At 52.0% G+C, this 21,841-nt stretch overlaps 1 protein-coding gene across 1 annotated transcript in view; it reads left to right on the plus strand.

Annotated features, from left to right (window-relative positions):
* The first annotated feature begins 2,150 nt into the window (after positions 1–2,150).
* The window catches only part of LOC149349976 (uncharacterized), a 39,419-nt gene continuing 19,728 nt past the window's right edge, over positions 2,151–21,841 (plus strand). The window contains exons 1-6 of the mRNA XM_089578966.1: positions 2,151–4,607; positions 4,678–4,764; positions 5,962–6,087; positions 6,152–6,296; positions 7,109–7,235; positions 15,726–15,850. Of these exons, the coding sequence (XP_089435092.1) occupies positions 2,571–4,607; positions 4,678–4,764; positions 5,962–6,087; positions 6,152–6,296; positions 7,109–7,235; positions 15,726–15,850 (2,647 nt within the window). The 5' untranslated portion in view covers positions 2,151–2,570. The remainder of the gene's footprint in view (positions 4,608–4,677; positions 4,765–5,961; positions 6,088–6,151; positions 6,297–7,108; positions 7,236–15,725; positions 15,851–21,841) is intronic.

Below are 21,841 nucleotides of genomic sequence, written 5' to 3' on the forward strand. Positions count from 1 at the left end.
TGTCTGCGATGTTCAGCGGCGCGACATACGCAAGCCGCAATGTCTGGGCAGAAATTGTGGCTCAGTAAAACAAAATACGAAACGAGCCTCGAAAACCAGCGATAACAGAAAACGAGCGTACGCTTATTCATTAATCGGTCGCACGTGTACGCGCGTAAACGCAGCAGACTGACATTCAGACCAACAGCGCTTGGAAAAAACAACGCCAGTTGGACTCGCCTCCCGAACTGGAGATAACGGACGGTGCTTTGAAAACGCCGACGCAGAAAGGCCACGTGTGCTGGCGTGCGAGCTTCGATTTGCCTCTTTTTCGGAAACAGAAAAATGCTGCTCTTCAAATCGGAAGCGAGAAGAGCTTTGTGAACGCGTGTGCATATCCGGTAACACAGTGGCAAGAAATATAATTACAACGAGTTGTTGACCGCTGTCAGGCTTTTGTAGATTTTTATTTCCATCTTTTAAATAATCGCTTATTTTCCGCTTCTGTTGTCAAAGCAACTTTATTTTTTTACTCCGCGCATTAGATTTATTCTCTTCTTCACAATATTATAGATTTATATCTCGACGCTCATTTGTGACAAATTATTAGCGTTTGCCTAAGGAGAAAAAAATTTTTAAAAAGTACTTTGTGTCTTTTTTCGTACTGTGACGTGTTGGGCTGCCATTTGAGAGCGATCTCGTTTTTAATATTTGAACAAATCCGCCGTACATATAAGCGGTAATTTTAGTTATTGTGTTGTAAAATGGCGCGCTAAGTACTTTAGCAAAACGATATCTACAGACCGCCTATAATTTAAAGAGCAAAATATGCTTGCGGTGACGAAGCCAGCATTCACTCTGCGTAGGGAAAATGCAGTGGCTACGGCTGCCACAGTGACTGAATCTAAATCCGCCATTTGAGCTTTCACGCAAGCAGCAACCATCGAAATCGTGCTGTTTTCGTAAACATAACGTCTCACTTAGGTCCCTCAGAGAGAGTCAGAGAAGGCGGAGGGGGGAAGGGACAGGACTTTCGTTCATGGACTGCCTACGAACGTCTCACCATGACGTCGCATGCAGTTCTGCATTTACGAAAGAATTCGACGTACCGAAAAACAATTACCATGAGGTATTTCCCGGAAAATACATAGCTAACTATTCCTTATACAAGAACAGTATGCCGACTGTTAGAATTTAGCATTCTACTTTAATTTAAAAATGTTGGAAGGCTTATTGTGCAACGCACTTTGAACCGGAGAGTGACGCCAGCCAATAATTGAGCTTATACCTCGAGCTTAGAATATATGAAAAAGGAAAATTAAAAAGTTAACGAAATTGAAAAAAAAATCCGACCACTAGATGTGCCGTGCAAACGGTGCGCGCGTGCGAGAACGAAAACTGAATCGAAAAAGAGTGAAAACGCCAAGACTGCAGGGACTCATGTGCTTTTGGGGCAAACTTGCTCCACAGTGAATCTTGTGACAAGACAATCTCAAGTCCAGCGACTGCCAGAGAGGATGTGGGAATGTAACGGCTGTAGGTGCGCAGCTCCTGCACTCCAAGGCCGTTCTTGCCCATGGAAAACGAACAGCACATTTCGCACAGTCAGCAGCGCAATGCATCGAGGCACCCTAGCAGTGACGAACCAATGGGCGAGCTGAGATTCCAGACGCGATCGCGGGAACTGGGAGGTGGAGGCCAGAAATGCATTGCTGCGTTAAAAGGTAAATTCAAGCTGAAAATACCGGTTGTTAGCAGCGGACAATCTCGAACCTCAGCGATCGTGATGCTTGCCTGCCTAGTACCGTGGCCACTTCAGGTGCCAGGAAATGCGACACGAGCAGACAATAGTAGGGTAGATTATGAGTTCGCTAGGATATACGAAGGAAGACAAGCGAAAGAAGGCTTCATTCGTATGTAGGAAACATGGATTTACACAATGCTTTCTCAACTTTTCAAACGAGCGGTGATTTTTTCCTGGGAAAAATACCACTCGTTCTTGAACCTCCTTTCCTGCCCCTCTGCATGTTCCACGCTTTAGAACAGGCAGCTGGGGCTACGTCACGAGGCCGGGAATGTCAACAGTGCCGCGTTTGGACAACCGAAAGTTTAGCATAAAAAAAACGCCGAGCGCCCGCACTGCGATGAAGAGAAAGCGCGAGCATTCCAGGAAGAACTTCCTCCCCCGCGAAGTTCCACGGCCCGCACCTCAGGCCCCAGAGGGGCGAATGGTAGAAGGACCCGGTGAACTATGGCGAAAGGGCTGCGCGACCGAGGCAGGGTGCAGTCGGAGACCAGGGTGCCGAAGGTGGCGAGGAAAAAGACCCCGCGGGCGGCTGGCACGCTTTCTCGGGATTCCTTCTCCCGCGCAGGCCAGCGCGTTGGCTTGGCGGGGGAGGGGGCAGACCTCTTTTCGCACCCTCGCCGCACCGGTTTCCGCCGTGCGCCAGCCACCGCGCGCGTTCGTGCGCTCCAGAGGCATGACGCGGCCCGCCGAAGCCATGTCGGCGACTGACGTTTCTGCGGGAAGCCCTCCAGCGACCAGGCTGCACAGGTGACCCTGTTCCCACTGTACCAGGCAGCGAGCCACGATGCTGCTGCTGCTGCTGCTCATGTTGTGCACGGGGTGCGCCCGCGGCCTGCACGCCCCCTTCAACATGGCAGGCGTGCAGGGAGAGATTCGGCTTGTCCCCGCCGCTCCGTCCGGCGTCAACATCACGGTGCGGCTCGTCGGACCCCCAGGAGAGTTCAGCTGGAGCGTGCGTGAGATGCCGGCGCTGTTCGACGCGTCGTCGCCGTGCGCGGACCTGGGGCGCGCGCGCCACGACTTGTCACGGCGCCACGGGCCGCTGGAGCTGAACGGCACCGAGCTGAGCTTCGAGGACGATCAGCTGGAGCTGCAGGGCGCCGGCAGCGTGTGGGGTCGCGCGCTGCTGCTGCAGCAGGGCAAAACGCAGGCCTGCGCCAACCTGCTGGACGAAGAGGGCCCGCTGCACTGGGCCGAGGCGCTCTTCGCCGGGCCGCGCGTCGCGGGTCGCGTGCTCTTTCTCGAGTCGCCTAGCGCGTCGCTTGTGGCCGTGCTGCTGTTCCAGGGCGGACGCTCATCGCGCTACTCCTGGCAGCTGCTCGAGGCGGACGTGCTGGATGCGGCGCCCGGCTGCCGCTTCCTGCAGATGATCTACGACCCGGACCGCGCCGACGGCGAAGGATGCGGCCGCGCCGCGCACGAGCGCTGTCGCGCGGGAGACCTGAGCGGCAAGCACGGGCCCCTGAACGTGGGCTCTCCTCGTGGGTCGCGCCGTGCAGTGCTCGACACGCACCTGCCGCTGGGCCATCGGCGGCTGTTCCTGGCGCTGCGCGATGAGGCTACCATGGCGTTCGCCGCCTGCGCGCCGCTGCGCGTTCTCGAGGCGCGCACGGTGCACGCGAAGCTCCCGCGCGGCGGCCAGCTGAGCTTCACGCAGCAGAGCCCCGTGCAGCCGACGCTGGTGCGTGCCCAGGGCTTGCTGGGCGCCAGCTTCGCCCTCCACCCAGCGCCGTACTGCGAAGGCCCGCTGCGGGGGGCGCCTGCCGTGCAGCTCTTCGCGCCCGTCTCGCTGGAGCCGCAGCTCTCGCTGTTCGGGCCCCGGCGGATCGTCGGCCGCTGGATCTCCGTGTCGCGCGGCGAGGACAGCCCCGCCGAGTGCGCCCGCGTCGGCTTCCCCGGGCCCACGCTGGTGGGCAAGGCCACCTTCCACTACCCGGTCTCCGGCCAGGTGTTCCTCCGCCAGGACGCCAACGACGAGCAGTCCGAGACGGCGGTGCTCATCAAGATGGACCCGTACGGCTTCAACGACACCACGCAGTACAAGCTGCAAGTGCACGAGCGCCGGCCGGGCCGCGACTTCTACAACTGGACCGCGCGATGCGTGAGCGCCGGCGACGTGTTCGATCCGCTCAAGGTTGGCTCGGGGCCCTGCCCGCACCCGCTGCTCTGCCCGGTGGGTGCGCTCACGGCCAAGGGCGCCAAGCCGACGTTCCCCAAGTACTTCTTCTACACGGACCTGCACCTTCCCCTGTCGGGTCCGCACAGCGTGCTGCAGCGCTCGCTGGTCCTCCACGACAGCGGCGCACCACCGCACCGGGGCGACCGGCTGGCGTGCGCCTCACTGCTGCCACTGCATCCCATGTCGGTGGCCGTGCGCCGCTGGCTGCCCGGAGAGCTGGGCGTGCTGGGCCACATGGCCTGGGCCCAGGACAGCCCCGAGGACAGCGTGCGCGTCGAGGTGCGCCTGCGAGGACTGGGGGGCCGCGCGAGCACGTACCGCGTGCACGCACTGCCGGTGCCGCTGGAGCAGCGCTTCCCTTGCAAGGCGGTGCGCGACGCCCAGGGCGCCGTGGTGGAGCTGAGCAGCCGCTACGGGGACCTGGCCGGCAAGAGCGACGAGTCATTCAAGGCCCTCGACCCCGAGCTCCAGCTATTCGGCAACGCCAGCGTGGTGGGCAAGTCGGTGGTCATTCAGATGGGCGAGCGCCGCTCGGCCTGCGGCACCATCCTGCCCGAGATGGAGCCCCGCCAGGGGCGCGAGCTCGTGGCCATCGCCACCTTCGACCACCCGGAGTCGGCGCTGCATGGCTACATCAGGCTGGTGAGAAGCGGCCCTTTGAGCGCGCCCCTCGGCGACGGTCTGAAACAGCGCGTCCTTCTCCTCCATCCAGAGGCAGCTCGAGTACAAGGACGGCGGAACGAGCGACACGTTCATCCTGGTGGACTTGCGTCATCCGGGCAAGTACAACCGCAACCAGGCGAGTCAGCGTTTGGTTTGTCTTTGGTATCAGGTGCAGTTAACGTGACGCGTGTCCTCCGCTGTACACCGCGTGCAAACTGGCCTAGTTTGAAACAACAAAGCAGCAACAACAAAAGAACAGAACCGGACATTGCACCACACGTCGAGGACGTGCAAGAATCGCGAGCACAACAGGGAAAAAAACGACGAGGAACAAGATGGTGTCAGTAGAGTGGCCTACTTTTTTGCATTTAGTTATACAGGAAAAAGTACACTTGGCCAAATGCGTGGCATTAGGTCACACGCTGCTTACACCCTTGGATCCTCGCTCTAAACAGCGTTCCCCTATTGTGAGCACATGCCGGCAGTACGAGTGTTCTGCACATATTTACAAGAGTACAGCAAACGCGTGTTTTAAATGCTTAGCACTTAGCCAACCATTAATAATTGTTCGATTGCTGTCCCGCATGCGGTATAGACCTTTGAAACTTGGAAGAAAAGCATGCGCATCCGCACATTGTTCGTTGGACTATAATGTGCGCATGCGCAGAGCAAGCGGTAGCGCAAGCGTTCTGAAAGTTCGAAACAGTCCGAAGAGCGCGCTTTTGACACCTCTGTGGGAACAGGACGCAGGGAACCCTTTTATCCCTGCCATCGCGGCGTTGCGCAGATGGACAGGTACGAGAAAAATGAAACGGAACCCTCGTTCCGCACTCAGGCACCAAATCTGTCTTTACTTATGAATGAAATTAGACAAAATCGCAGGAGGCTAATTCACTGAGGGGGAAAAATTCATAAAGGAAGGCAGAAAGTACGCCCACACAGACCCGGGTAGTAAATGTCTATTTCTAACAAATAAGCTGTTCGTTTTCATATTTCTTGTACCTCTGAGGTCCGAAAAGCAGGAATGATATAGTTCAGCCCAGCTTTCGGTTAGTTGACTACATTATCCCCGGCGACTTCTAATTCGGCATGACGAAAGTTGACTACATTATCCCCGGCGACTTCCATGAAATGGTCGGGTCAGCTATCGCTGCTTTCTTGGTACAGAAAAGAGTCTCGGGAATTTTTGTCTCTGCGACGCAAAAAAGGAAGGCGCTTAGGGAACCTCTTTCCCGCTGAAAACCTTGTTGTTAAAAACAAAATGCTGGGAGAGGGGGGCTCGCAAAGAGGCAGCAGTGAGGCCCTCAGTGCTCCGTGGCTCGCTTTTCGGCAGACCAGGGGCCACCACTGGGCCGCGTACGTGAACCAAGTGGCGCACGATGCCTTGGAGAAGAGCGAGAAGGCGCGCTGCATCGCCGCCGGCTACCGCTGGAATCCCTACCTGGCCCAGTCGGACAAGGTATGCATGCGCGGCGAGTCTCTTGTCCTGAGCAGCGCTCACGCGTCGGGTGGGTGCACCGCAGGACAGCTACCACACCGAGTGCAGCCCGCGGACGCCGCTGCGGTGCGAGATGGGCGACCTGTCGGGGAAGCTGGGGCCGCTCAGCATCGGCACGGGCCCCGCCATCTACACTGACACCAACCTGCCCCTGGTCGGAAACTTCTCAGGTGTGACGACGCGCACACTCTTTTCGCTCACTTGCGGTAAGGCGGACGCGCCTCCACACAGCAGCGTTGCCTTCAACAATGCTGTGTAGTGTATATGTTTTTTTTCTTTCCCGTGTGTACGGAGGAGGGAGGAGTGTTATCAGTACCCGCAGTACCGAGAGTGGCCCGTTGACAGTGGCACTGCACCACGGTGTGAGAACATGCACGAAAACCAATATCACAATCTCGTCGGTTGCTTAAACAGGTGACTTTTCGCTTTGTTCGCAACACTTCGCCTCGTCCATTCTCGTGATTTCTTTTCAGTCTATGAACGGCATCCCGCAGAATGGGCCAGAAGTTGAGTTCTCGGCGGACGCTTTGCACATGCATGACCGTCCCAGTTTGTTTTAATATGCCTTCCAAGCTAGGTCTACGTTGAATCCAATAAGAAACAAAAGGTCAGTCGCACTTAAATTCAAAAGCGCACCGCGACAAACAAGGTTTGTGCAGAAAAGGACAAGAAAATATTAAGGCGGGGCAAGGTCATTCGCGACTGAATTTTTCCACAAGAGTCAATCGGTCATAAAAACCGGGCTCAGTCGTCAAGCAGACCTTTTCCTTCAGCATCGATGTGTCCCACCTCTTCATATCGGTGAGCCTCTAGCGCTAAAGGTCCATCCCAGTAGAGTGCCACGCGAAATGACTATACTTCCCAGCGAAGGACTACGATCCCTGGCAGGAAAGCTGTAGCATAATCTTCATCGGTGCATACTTAATGTTATAAGGGCGCTCCACGAGACACCGCGGAGCTGAAGCGCCGAACGTCTACGCAGTGCTGGGCCGCTCCATCATCGTGTTCGCCAAGGATGGCTCGATGCTGCGCAAGGCCTGCGCCAACATCAAACTGGACATTCACCTGGTGCGCCACGTCTCGGTGCGCAAGTTTCCCGGGTTCTCGAGGTAAGCAGAGGCTTGCTCAGAGTGCTTGAGCTCTTGGATTTATAGCCAGCGTTGGGGTGCCCTTGCAATGCTTTGACGTGCCTTTGCCGCCAGAGGAATGCAAGCATCCCTGCGCTGGGGTCTCGCGGACCCCTTCTTTCCTGTTGTGAGCCTTTGGTTGAGCACGCACCAAAGTGCCGCGAAAACCGTGGCAAGGAACAACGGACACGGGAACAACCTCGGTCAGACGAGCCCGCGCCAGCTCGTCCTCCCCCTGGTCGTGACCGCGTCTCGAGTTCCTTTTTGCCCAGTTCCGAATGTTGACCCCGCTACCCTTTCTTACTATGCCCGCTATCTTTATTCCTTCCTACCTGTCACCGTCGCTATCCCCTTTATTTCTTCCGTCTTCGATCAGATGTCTGAGAAAAGCGACAGTTTCCGCCGGCCGACAAGCGTCCCGCTATCTTCTTTTTGGTTGTTATTTTTCCAACAAAACCAGCGCTACAATACTTGTCCAGACCAACTGGTGTGTCGTGGCACCGGGACTGGACAAGCGAGGTGAGGCCTGCAGAGTCGCCGCTGCCGCAAATACCAGCGAGAACGTAGTTTATGCCACCGAAATTAACACGGTGCACGGTATCCCGTCATAGCACGTCTGCCATTCTGCTTCACGGGTGGATAACGTGCTCTCTCGGTGCACCGGATATCCAGACGACGAAATGTCACTCTCACGTCAGCTTGTTGCTGATATTGTGCGTTAACCATGGATTGCGGTTACACGCCCATATGGGAGTAAGAAGGGAGTAATCTGTCCTTTTGTAAAAGGGAGTGCATTAGACTTCCTTTTTACTCCTTTCTCTTTCGAGTGTATGAAGACATGAAATCGGGACTGAGTACGGTAGCATCACGCAGGATGTGGAGGTGCTATGCAAGGTGATTTGTAGCGACCATGGGATGGTGAGGCCCAGAATCAGTCTAGGTTCGAATAGAGTACGGAGGAAACTAGTGAGGAAGACGCACATGAACGAGTTGGCGGTAAGCGGGAAAGTAGAGGAATTCAGGATCTTTCTCGAGAACAGATATTCCGCTTTAATCGAAGAAGACGACCTTGGCGTACAAGCGATGAGTGATAATCTTAAATATATAATTATTTAGTGCGCAATCGAAGCAGGGTGCAAAAGTAGGTAAACAAGATACAGGCAAGCTCTATCAGGAGTCGAAAGATCTGATTAGGAAACGCAAAGCATGAAAACCACTAACCCCATATTAGAATAGGAGTGGCAGAACTGTCGGAGCTAATTAACAGGCTAAAATGGAGAAGGTCGCGAGCATGCTTTCAAGAACGGATGTAACCTAAAAACGAACAAGAGGAAAATAGGCATGCAGAAATTCAGCCGTATGCACTGAGAGACAAGGAGGACAATGTCATCGCCAATATGGATAAGACAGTTGAATGAGCCGAGGCATTCTGCGCAGATCTCTACTGTAGCCCAAATACTCAGGAGCCTAATGTCGGAGGCAGTGGTGTGGAGGAATTGGACGTGGCGCCAGTAACGTAAGAGGAAAGACAGAAAGCCTTACTACCACTGCAAGGGGAAAAGTGGCAGGTGAGAATCAGGTAACTAAAATCTGTTGCAAGACGATGGGCACATTGTGTCGGAAAAATCTGCGACCCTGTATACGCAGTGCCTCATGACTTTGAGTGTACCGGAATCTGGAAGAACGCTTTCATAAGAAGTGGGATTGCAAGGACTCGAAAAATTGCAGACCAATCAGCTTGCTGTTTGTTGCTTGAGAAGTATTTACTATGTAAACGTTAACAGAGTAACGCTACACTTCAGTCAACCAAAGGACCAGGCTTCGCAAATGCTACTCGCCTGTAGACCCCATCCACATCGCTAATCAGGTGATCGAGAAATGCACAGCAGAATATATAACCAACCTTTAGCCTACATAGATTGCGAGAAAGCGCTTGACTCAGTGGAAACCTCTGCAGTCATGTTAGCAGGGGGAAGAAGAGGCATTTGTAAAGATAGCACAGCTGTCGATGCCTTTGCTGAAAGTGACTGGTGGGGATTGTAAGCCCAAGTTGCCCTTCCGACCAATGCTCTTTCCAAGCTCTTCCCGTGCAACCACGGTTGGCAGGTGGAGGCTTCACACAGACGAGCTTGGTCTGATTTCGTCACGTCCCTCCAGCTAATGGGCATTTGTCTGATGACATCACTGATGACGTCACTGTCCGCCAGCCGGTCAGGATTATTCTGCACAACGCCGGAAGGTGTCGGGTTTTAGCTCCGGTAAGGAGCAAGAACGATTATAGTCCTTTACAGGGAAAGTGATAAAATACCAGTCTGGAAGGGCGTCAGGCAAGGAGACACGATCTCTCGAGCAATATTCACTGCGTGTGGGGAACTGAATTCTGGAGAACTGGAGAATTGGATTGGGAAGAGTTGGGGATAAAAGCTAACAGAGAATTCCTTAGAAATCTCCGATTTGCTTATGGCATTGCCTTACTAAGTAACTCAGGGGCCGAACTGCAGAGCATGATCGAGGACCAAGGCAGGCAAAGCTGAACGGAGGGTCTCAAGATTATTGTAAAGAAAATTAATGTTCATTGGTCTCGGAAGGGAACAACAGCTTACAAAATGCAGCGAAGCATTGGAACCGCTAGTGGAATAGATCTACTTAAAGAAGATAGCGAGCGCAGATCCGGACCATGAGGGTGAAATAAAGGAGAATAAGAATGAGGTGGGATGCATTTGGCATGCACTCTCAAATAATGAATCTCAGTTTACCAATCCCGGAAGAAGAAAGTATAGCAACTGTATCTCGCCAGTGCTCACCTGTGGGGAGGAAACTTGGAGGCTAACGGAAAGATTCGAACTTAAATTGAGGGCATGTGGTGGTGGTAGTAGATTTATTCATTAAGGAAATAAAATAAACATGGGGAAAATAGGGTGAAGGCCACAGCAGTTGTTACCTACTATCTTACGCACCCGAGTTGGGGACTGCGGAAATGAAAGGACAGAGTAGAGCAGCGAGATATGGAAAGGAAAAGGATAGGAGTAACTTAAGAGACAGGTAAAAGAGCACAGAGAGCCAGGGAATAAACGCGAGTTAATGATATCGTGGTCGAAATCAAGAAAAAGAAATGGTCATGTAATTCCAAGGAAATATGAGAGATGGCATTCGTAGCAGGGTTCGGCTAAGTCACGTGGGCGGATGAGATTAAGATGCTTGAGGAGAAAAGATGATTGCAGCTGGCAGAGTAGAGGGTTAATTGGAGGCAAGCTGCCTCCAATTAGCCCTGCCAGTTAATCCCTTTGGGGGTCCCGAGGGTGGCTTTGCCCCGAGGCCCCCGCGCCCCCGTCCCCCAAAAAAGAAATCCCCCCCCCCGAACAAGAATCCCTCCCTCCCATCGAAAAAAAAAAAAAAACCTGGCTACATGCCTGTCCATCCCCCCGAAGTCCATGAGAGGAGCCCACCAGAATCCCACGCAGTTGCGGAAACAAAAAGTGACCGCGAAATTGAATTGAAAGAAGCAATGGGAAGAAGACCAATGTAAAGTGAGGCAGAAACTCCCTACTGTCGCAGCTTCGCCGCGTCAGTTGATATGATCCTCCGTCAATTTTTTTGTTTTGTTTTGTTGAGGCCAAGATCATCTTCCAAAGTGTACAGTGAAAAGGGGGGGGGGGGGGGGGGTAATTTGGGGTCCTTCATTCATTCGGCCCCGTAGTAGCGGTAGGGCCATTCCACGAAATCTTGGCGTCATTGTTTGAGAACGAAGGCTGCAACTCCATCCTCAGGCGCTTATCCGAGGGACGCGTATCCCTCGCGATGCCCCTACTGAAAAAAAATCACTCAGATCGCAGAACGCACGCCAATTTCTCTCACCAAAAACGTGATACGGTACGGTACAGTATATATGACTGCGGCACGTATGTATCCCCCCCGCCCTTCCAGTGGAGTCTTTTTTTTCTTTTTCCGCTGGCGGGGAGGGGGGTAAATAAGTCAAACCTTGTGACGGATGCTAAAAAACAAAAGCAAGCTCGTATTATCAGCATATAAAGAACACATAAACCGTTACGACGCATGGCTTCCTAGGTCAAAGCTCGACGAAGAAACTGAGTAACTCTTGATTGCATACGTGTACTTATGCCTATACAAACACACGTGTTTCGTTTTGATACACTTAAATGCATACATGACGCATCAGTGGCACTATAGGTGTGAGTTAGGGCGGCTTTGCGGCGTGTCATCCGTTTTTCTCCGCGGGTTACTTCACAAAACACGCTCGAAGGCGACATGATTAATCGACGCTTCGATAGTATACGTGCTGCGCCAGCGATACTACGCCACGCCGTAAGAATTGGCAGACGCGTAAAAAACGAGCGGCCTTTACAATGGCGTCGAATGAAGGAAGTCATCCGCTTTGTAGCGCGGTTTGCGCGAGCCCCTTGTGCTGAAAGCCAAAATCTACGCACGCAGCTTTTCCCGAATAATTTTGTTAAAAAAAAATGCTGTTGTCTTAGTGCTCATACAGCCACATCTGCTGAATTATCAAACGTATAGTAGTAGTAGTAGTAGGGCGCGTGGGAGCTGCCGTGATCGCGAGCATTTTGTCATTTGTTTTTGGATTTCCATTGTCTGCTCTAACAAATAAACATTATGCCGTACGTGGTAGATGAACGCGTGGGCGCAGAGAGGCAGCGATCGTACGCGTTTTATTGTGCATTTGTGCAACCTTTTGTCATTTAGGCTACGCGGCAGACAAAATTATTTGTGAGTATTGCTGTTTTTTTTTTTTGCATTTTGTGTGAGACAGCGTTGAAAGGTTTCGCATTGCCCACGCATGTAGCTGGCTGAGGAGAGCAGACAACACGCAGCCTTTCTTGTCTCTCCTCATCGGCCCGTTCCTGAGAGAGCTTCGGGATCGGAGACTTCAATCACGAAGCGCGTTTTTAACTACGCAGAAATACGCTTAGAGCGTGCTACGTGTATCAGTTGTCAAGTGTCAGAAAAAGTGAAAAAAAAAAAAAAAACTCGACTGATAAGATATTGGTGGGCGGATCGAAAGCTCAAATGTTTGACCGTGGACTTGTGACAGGGTATCCAGAGAGATGACACGCAACTCCCTGGTTGTTGTTCCGTTTCGTCGCTTTGGAGATGTTTACTAACGCAGCAATGTACAGCCTTTGTCAAAAGTAACCAGGCTGCATGTTTTGTTTCTAGCTCGTACAGTGGAGCCCTTACAGCTTCCCTTAAGCTGAAATGGTCGTTAAAAGGAAGGACTGGGGGTCTTCTTACCCTCCAACACCTTTTGATCTTTAGGAAAGCCACAAGGGCTCCACTGTACAAGCTAGAAGCAAACCATGCAGCCTGGTTACTTTTGACAAAGACGCTACTTAACGGTTACATTTTCGCCTCTCTTTGTCCGCAGATTTTTGCCCGTTCGTCCACCCCCACACCATGAGAAAATAACACATACGCGAAAAGGTACAGGTTTGAGTGGGATTCGATCTCGCGCCTTGTAAGTGCTAGTAACGCGGCGCGCTGAGGCCATTCGGTCCAACGCGAGCTGACGGGCCTGTTGCTCCTTTCACCTTGCATGCAGGGCATAGAAGCATGCGATTGGTACGATAAGAACAACAACAGCGTTGCTAGAAACTGGCGCTAATTTCGTACGCAGCGAAGCATAAGGATAAGAGCAAATAATTATATAAAAGACAACGTATACGAGAGAGATCGAATTCACAATACGCACAGGACATGACCGTAGAGAATGTTTGAAAACGCTACAGCTTTTTGAACACGCATCACCAACAGGACCACAGAGCCGTACGTAGGTAGTACCTGCTGCGGCCCCCGAAAACCCACGGGCGGCGCCAAGCCGTGCCACCTGCGCTGTCATCGGGAAGGACTCGCGGTCGATGCTGTTAGACGCTTATAAATGCCGCGAGACGTTGTCAAACAGTTCTAAACGCTTTCAGCGCGGTTTCAACGTTCTCTGGTTGACACCAAGCAGCAAGGGATGCCCTAACCCACCACCGCACGCTACAAATGTCCGCAGGTGAGCGTAGTTTGTGGAAGCTCCGCATCTACGAACAGTTAAGGCCTTACATCTGCCTACCGTGACTCTTGCACGAGCACGAAATTAACCGCACCTCCGTCCTGCACCTCAGAAGAGTAGCGGCGGATGAAGTTTTTGTCGGCTACGTTTCCTCGTTCGCCTTCGTACTGTACGACTGGCGGGTGGACGAGCGAACCGAGATTAAACGGAGCACTGTGCTTACGACACCACTTGCAGCAAGGTGCAACCTACATCTTTGAACTCAAGTGCACAGCCTCATAGCACGGACGCTGTTTCCCAGCTAAATGGCACCGCCCTTTCCCTTTAGTGCCGCGTTCACGTGCAGACGCGTAAGTCGCGGTGCGGGCGCGTGCAGCCGTGCGTGTTTGGACAAAAGCCCCGCGCCTTCGAGAGTAATTCTCCTTCAGCTTTCAGGTGAGAAACTTAATTGTTCAGTGCGGAGGGGTCGCCCTAATTGGGCGCCCTCTCCTTTCAACCGCGTGAAGACGGAGCGAAGAAAGGCCCTGCAAGCCGCAGGCCGGAACGGGAGCGCCTCGGCAGCGCCGCATGCAAGGCGGGCTGCTGAAAGATTTCTTCTGCAACGTTCTCTGTCAGCGGCGGCCAGGGGGCGGCCGCTTTTTCGTCGCGCTAGGGTGCCTCGATGGTCGGCGCGCACCCCTCGGCCGCTCGGGGCGCGCGCATCGAGGCACCCTACGTCGCGCAGTTCCACCTCATCGCGTGGTCTCGAGAACGGCCGGCGGGAACACTTCTTCCGGGAGCTCGTGACGTAGCATGTTCGCCGTACTGCATACGACGTTTGTTGGGAATGAGGCAGAACGTCGTTGCGACAGCTGCGTTCACGTTTGCGCCCGGACTCGCGACGAAGCGCCTAATCCGTAATTCGACGAACCTTCTTCCTTACTAGCGGCCACTTGCAGTCTGCCCTGCTAATTGGCTGCGAACTGGTGACACAGATGAATTAACACAATGCATAGTTTACCCTACTGCTGAGCGAACTCCTCCATTGCGGACATAATAGTGCTCGGTTGGTATACGTATATCCCCGAACTGCTCAAAGCCTGCTGCTGCTGCTGCTGAGTCTACACATTAATTAAACTCGATGAATGTACACTGACTTGTGAAAATATGGTGATAATATAGTTTATTCACTGTCATAAGGTCGTACCTTTTAACCCAAACTCATTTCTGTGTACCAAAGCTAACGAGGGTACATTCAGCTTTGGTTGGCATATAACCGTTCATGAATTTTAGCGAAACTCGTTCTGGAGATTACGATGCTTTCAAATAATTATAGCTTTGGCACAAGATATATGAATGTGTGGCAGACTCATAACGGAAAAGCAATAAAACAAACAAACAAAAAATGAATGAAACGCCGGTGTGAGCGCCACTTCTAGATTTCGAAGTATTCGCTACCGTTTCGTTTCCATTTCGACTCAGTCGTGAACGCAATCAGTGCCTATTTGATAGCTCGGACTGTTTTGAACGTTATCACAAGAAGCGTCGGCGAGGAGATTTTTACAGCGAACATCGCCTCGCCTTGAAATCGGATCAGCGGCGTGATTAACTGACATCAAATATGCACTGAAATGCGGAAGCAGTGCAGTGCCTGTTGGCCGCTTCAGTCCCCGCCAGAGCACACTTCACAATCAAGGACGGGGTCATTGCTGCCACTAATTTGTACTGGAGGCTTGGGGAGACCTGTCTCTGAAACGGCACCGCATGTATTGAGCTCCTTCATCTAGACCTAAAGCAGCAAACACCTCCAAAGCTACCTAAGCGTTTAAATTGTCCAGAGTGGTTTTACTGTCCCATTAATATTTTGGTCGCTTGCTTGACGTTTTTTGTTTCGTTGTATTTAGCGAAGTGTAGCACAGGGGGCGCAGGTATGCGGTTTGCGTTGAGCACTTCCCTTCTGCTGCCGCACATGTGTGTGTGTCCTTGCTTTGTAGTGTTACTGGCTACTTACAGATGAAGGAAAATATAGGAGTGTCACGTGACTGTTTGGAAGCTGACTCACAAAAATATTATTGCAGCATGTTTGTTTGTTTACGGTGTTTAACGTCCCAAACCGACTCAGGCTATGAGGGACGCTTTGCGCTGCCCTTCCCAGCGATGGAGAGAAAAATGGCAAGAGAACGGCTTCCTCGTGGCTCGCGGAGGCTGGCCGTTGTTCTCACTACTCCTTTCTCACTACTATGTGCTTTGATAGGCTGCCTTTTTTTTTTCTTTTCGTTCGGTGCTTCCAGTTGCTTGTGACCAGATGCACTCATGCTGACGATGGCAACTCGCCTCTACAGGCCTGCCTAAGTCGTCCGCTGGTCGCACTGGGCCACAAGCTACAGCGCTTGTGCGACCGACGGGGGCTCAGGCGGGCCACGTGCAGACATCCTCTGTTCAACGTGTTGCTCCCTTTGCAGCGGCGCCTTCATGGACCACATGCGGACCCTGCTGAACGCCAGCGACTGGCTCGTCATGTCCGACTTTCAGGCGGAGCAGGACATCCTGGAGGGGCAGTGCACCCAGCTCACGGTGCACTTTTTCGGTGCGTATACCTCCCCCGGCGGCGCGAGCATTTCACCAGCACCGCTAAGTTCGCGTTCGGATGGCCTGTACAGCAGGAGTCAAATGGCTTGCACACCAGGCAGAGTAACGACCTAATGACACACTCTTTCCCATGTTCCATTTCAGGCCTTTGAGTCGGACATAGTACTGTCCGCTACATTACACCACCGCACTTGTGATAACTTGGGAGACATGGTTCGCTGAAGAGACAAGGGACTAACATAAAACGGCCGCAGAGCTGCTCTGCTTGCGCGTCTGACTCCCTGGAACCTTGTGTGTTCGGCGTACCATGGGGATATACCTACAGCAGGGCGGCGCGACCTTGGCCATGTACCTATATAACTTCGTTCAGGGCCTATGGCATGCCACACAAATCTGGCCACCTTCGCATTTTGTAGCTTTGCATATTCAGAATGTCATTTTTCTGCACTCATATCTGATTCGACGCGAATGTTTAACGAGGCAACGGGTCGGTGGCAAGGGCACGGCACAGTTCGACGGAGATGCTCCGCCGATAAGACAACGCTTTTGGCAAGAAGTATAGGAGGTATTCACTGAGGCCGCTCTACCAGACGGCGCGAGCATCGTCGCGGCAAACGCGCCATGTTTGCGGTCGTTTCACGCCAGCCCGCGCCGTGTCACGGTACGCCTTGAGGTACCCGGCCTGAACTGTTAGTGACCCGTAACATATTTGCACGTTGTTAAATGCGTCAGCGACCACTTATATTTGTGGGACGCTTATTGTGCATGAAGTTTGCAGCAGAATTCTTCTGTGCCGTGATATCTCAACTCGGCAGCAAAATTGGCTGGCTGCACTGCACGCGCGCAAAAATGTACACGACTTGCAGCTTTTAATATCAGTTGATAACTGTCAGCTAGTCATGCAGGGCACATCGTGGAAAAACAGCACGATTAATTGCCGAAATTCCGAAACTGGCGCCGCAGTAACTCATATTTCCAGCGGCTGTAGTCCGCGAGCTGCTGAAGCTTCACAGGCGGTGTTTCAGCAGAAAGACAAAGCGTCATAGCTGTCTTATTTGCGCGACAGAATGGTAAAACAAATACTGTCATGCGCTCGCAGCACGAACGGTAGACTTAGCGAGAATGTTTTGCAGTTTTGATTGTAGCTACGTAGCGCTGCTTCGAATGCACAAGCCATTTCGCAGCAACGCAGTGCGCAGCCATTCCGCTAGATTCAGTAGTAACAGCAGTGGTAACAGTAGTAACAAGTTAAGCTACAGCTAAGTGAATAGACCCTTCGCACCTTGGCCGTCGGCACCTCGGCCGTTGGCACCCAAGCACGGCTCTTGGACTCACCTGCTTGTCAAGTAATTGCACCCTCTCATAGATTTGTATGCTTTAATTCCTTGGCCTGCCAGCAAACTTAAGCCGTGCACAAGGTGGGCCTCGATACCGGTGAATTCAACGCGCGGCAGCAGTCCTGTACGTCGCACACCGCGCCGGCGCCTCCACCACCTCCACTTTCCTACGGATCGGCCTTTTCACAAACTGGAACCTTTTACGCGTGCCTGCTCTTTTCTGCTTCGCGCAGTTCACGGAATATTTACTCAGTCACGCGGCGGTACGGGTCGGACAGAAATTATCTGCGGCGAGACGCGAAATACACTCACATTTCGCACATCACCAGCTATTTAAACGCTGCGGCTGGCTGCGGCGGACGCGCGCGCGACCACCATGGCGAATGCCGCGCCGGCCGCTAGCGCCCCTTGCGGATGACGTCATGTGAATAGTACCTCATATATCGCACTTTTGCATAATTCTGGCTGTCGACCAGCTGTGGCTACGAAATAGTATTGCTATCAGCCAGACGGAACCCTCTGTTCAAAGGGAGGCAAAGGAGGCATTCGGTCGAAAATTACCTTCCGGCTTTGCTTTTCCTGTACGGTGCACGCAAAGGGCTTGTCCCAGATTGTGGATGGCTTACAGAACTTTACATAGTGCAGGTGGCTAGCTCAGTGCACCAAGAAAGCCCCTGTCTTGGTTGCACTACGTATTTCTTCGTATCACGCACCTAACATGATTCATTTATATCATCTTTTTAGGAATGCTTGTTTAATCACGCTTACCCATGAAGTACTTTCCTCACGAAATGTGAAGAACTGGTCGTGACTGCAAACCTGGTTCTTTCGCTTAAGCATACCTTTGGTCCAAGTGGTTCGACATTTTTCTCTTTTGGAAGAAGGGTGCAAGTTTAATGATCAACGGGCACAGATGAGCAAATGTGAGCAGACCAAACTTTGCGTTCACTTTTGCTTACGCGTGCAGCTGGCACTGCCAGTGACCATACTGCGATCACCGACACTGTATGAAAAATTTCCAAAGCACCGTGCATGACGTCACAACGACTGGTGCCGATCACCTCTACCGAAAGCAACTTTCCATTAGCGCTCGCAAGCCTCTCTCACTTTCCTCTCTCACTATTCCTACCCATCCTGTCCACGCCCTTGACCGCAGCAGTATTGAAATATCTCCCTCGTTTTTTGTGCGTGAATACTTTCCGTCCTCTGAAACAGCGTCAGCTCTTAAATACTTCTTGTTCAGTGATTACGTCGTCCACACTGTATGATGCCATCACCGGTCATGTGACTCGTTTTTGCCGTGCGACCCGTCAGTGCGCCATGTAACCCATTTACTCGTTTACGCATGGCCATGAACGCCTTGCACATACAGGATTGCTTTCACACAACATGAACCCCCTTCGCAGCTGACGCTGAAATTTGTGTTACATGACGTGAACGCCCCTTCACTGTTTTCTTTTTTTTTTCTGCGCGCGCAACGCTTCAGACGCTGATTGTCCTCCAGATTGAGAGCAAGGTGACATTTCGCAACCAGTCGGAGATTCCCGTCAGCCGCAAGTGTACGGCGCACAGCGTGTACGTTAGGCCCAGAGATGTACGTGTTCGATGAAATTCGAACCGCGACTGGCGCGGCACTCACACCACGAAGCGAAACAAAGAAGGCGGCGGAAGAAGGGCTCAACGTGAACAATGGGTCAAGGAACGCGAAGCTAGCTGCACAAGCCACAGGTGCGACTGCAGGAGCGCGCGATGCGATACGCTTCGTTCGCAAGCTGAATGCCGAAGAGGCTTAGGAGCGCACGTAGTGGAAACTGCGCCAGTTTCCACTTGGCTAACGTGCAAAACCAGTTGCGCTCTTCGAAAGCAAAGTGTGTGTTTGAGGTTGAATTCGTCTTGTTCGGGGCTGAAACAAAACTACACAGTTGGCTATCGAGGAACCGAACTGGTGTTCATTTTGGCCACATGGCTACAGTTGAATAGACAACATAAACTGAAATTAGGACTTCGTCTTAACGTTGCATTTACGAACAGTCCACGATACCGTTTCAAGCAAGCAGACAGTCCGTGTCGTGACATCTGCGGCTCAGTTGAAACTATACTTCATATTCTCTTGGAATGTCCAGCGTACGCCAAGCAACGTGCCCACTATGACCAATGCATGCAGTCCGTCACCCAAGTACCACTCCCAGTGGACTCTATATTAGGTCCTTTAGGCTGCTACAGACAGCAGCGACGTGCAACGATATTCTTATTTGCCCATTTAGACACTATTGGTGTTTTAGACAAACTCCAAATTGCCCGAACACTTTATCACCCATATTGCGTTGCAACCCTCATCAACGACTGCACTCTTTTCTACCACCCTCCTTCCACCTTTACTCCCCTACTCCCTCCCCTGCGCAGAGTAGCATGTCAACGAGTATTCACGCCGGTTAAAATCTGTTTTTCAATAAAGAGCTCTCTCTCTCCCTCTCTCAACATAATTTCTTTTCAGTTTGAAAGGCTCTTCGTAGACGACTGATTCGGTAGAGACATAAAGGGTGCAAAGTTTCAAGGTTTGACTAAGTGTGCCTCGTACTTCTTTTATTTTTCTCTAAGACCCCGTGCGTTACACCGATAATAAGGTGCACCGTACTAACCACTTGAGGTGTTCTTCGTCGGAGTGTGAGGGAATCCGATGCTGCGTCCTCATGAACAAATAAAACACGCTTCATTCGACTTAACCCGACATGACCGGCGGCACCATAGCTCGCGTGATTCTAACCTAACAGTTCTTACAGGGCAGAGCTGGAATGAATGAGTGAACGGGAGTGAAGAGGATAGCTGTACCCGAGCACTTACGGGAAAGCCGTGTGCGCTTCGTAAAAACGCCAGTCGCGCTCCAACACGCAGTGCCTCAAGGAGCATGAGTTTGCGCCATGAGGAATTAAGCGAAACAGGGCTCACGAGTTATGAGCGAGGACGTATATGCCAGCAGCTTCGCACGGCTGGCCGCTGTTTCGTTCTTGCGCACGACGGACTTTACCCGAAGACAACGGCTCGCGTATCAGCGCCAAAATTTGCTCGTGGTCTCGTGTCAGAGAAAGCTCAGAACGAATTAATTCTTGCCATAACAATGGTTATTTTTGATTTTCGCCAAGCACCAGTTCCCGTTTGTAGCATATATGAGTCACTGCTTTTTTGTTGTTCCTAGATGCCTTTGTTAAATTAAGCTTCAAGGTCGTCGGTGGTATACGCGATTAGTAATGACCGTGATAGGTATAATGTAGTTTGTTAATATGCAGCCCATGCGGTAAATAAAATAAAAATAAGAAACTCGCACTTCAGATTTGAAAAAAAATTAAGTAAAGGAGATACAAATTTTTGCGTAAGAGTAACTTCATTGAACGTTTGAACTTATATACTAAGTGCTGCAGGTGATGAAAAGGAACTATTTGCAACGTACTAATTTCGAACGAAACGACCACTACACGCTTATAATCTAAATTATGGTGTCTCAGGGCTTCGGCGTTTATGTGAAAAAAAATCAGAAAGTCGCTGTACCATGCAGAAATGCCGAGATATCGCAGTGCAAATCAATGCAGTATTTAAATCACGCACTTTAAAAAATCAATGAAAAGAGAAATTAAGGTAAGCGCTGCGCGGGATTTTTACGTCGTTTGTGAGAGCATGTTTAAGCAGACAGGCTATACAGGGGGTATTCGCGTGACGTCACGGGCGCCATTTTGTTTTCCAGCGCGTTGCTTCGGCAGCGCCGGCCGGAGCATGAGGCGGTAATCCCTTAGGACACGGCGGCCTTTTGCAGTGCTCCACGGACAACCGGCCGCTCTGACGTCGGTGAAAAGAGCTCGAGCGATCGTTCTCTCTCATTCACACACGTCCAGAAGAGGACGCGGAAAGCGTAAACTATTTGAGGCGCATAACAAAGCGCTCGGCTGCGCACAAATGCACTCATGCCGCAATGAAAGTCAACACGGAAATGTTATGCAGCCGCTGAAAAGGTTTCTCAACCTTTCACCGAACGTTCACACTCGCAGGCAGACTCTGGAAAAGCGCGGCCAGAGCAAGATAAAATTGCAATGCCCAAAGTGCATTACTTGTCAGTAGTATCGGAGTTGACGGATTCAAATACAGCCGCACAGTTCGTTCGCGCACAGAAGCGCGCAGCGATGCCACAGCGATGAACACATCTCTCTGCGGAGATAATCTCTCCGATGGCGCTACAGCGGGCGTGCCGGCGAGTGTTTCAACAGCGAAAGGTTGTTTTTCCAGATCCGCGATGAAGCTGGCTTCGCTACATCCACCGGTGTCTCCTGCGCGTACACTGTGGGAACCGTTAAGCCGACGGCGCTGCTCTAGATTCTATCTGCACCCGTTCGCGCAGAGGAATTCGAATTTTATACGAGTCAAGGACAATCGTATATACGGTTTCCTACCGCCAAGGGAGACGCTCCTGATGCAGAGCAGTGGCGAATGCTCGTTTTTCCCAAGCGGGTCAAAAATAAGCGGACAAGTTGCGCTCAAGGTCCCGCAGAGATGTCCTTGGGGACGCGGCAGAAATAAACGTGGCTTTCTCGTATATGCGTTCGATGGCGCATGCAGCGGTCGTCGCCTCGGGCGAAGCGTCACTTGGAACGGGCGCAAACCCGATT

This window comes from Amblyomma mixtum, chromosome 3 (genome assembly GCF_055824585.1).
Source record: "Amblyomma mixtum isolate Tamu chromosome 3, ASM5582458v1, whole genome shotgun sequence".
NCBI lineage: Eukaryota > Metazoa > Arthropoda > Arachnida > Ixodida > Ixodidae > Amblyomma > Amblyomma mixtum.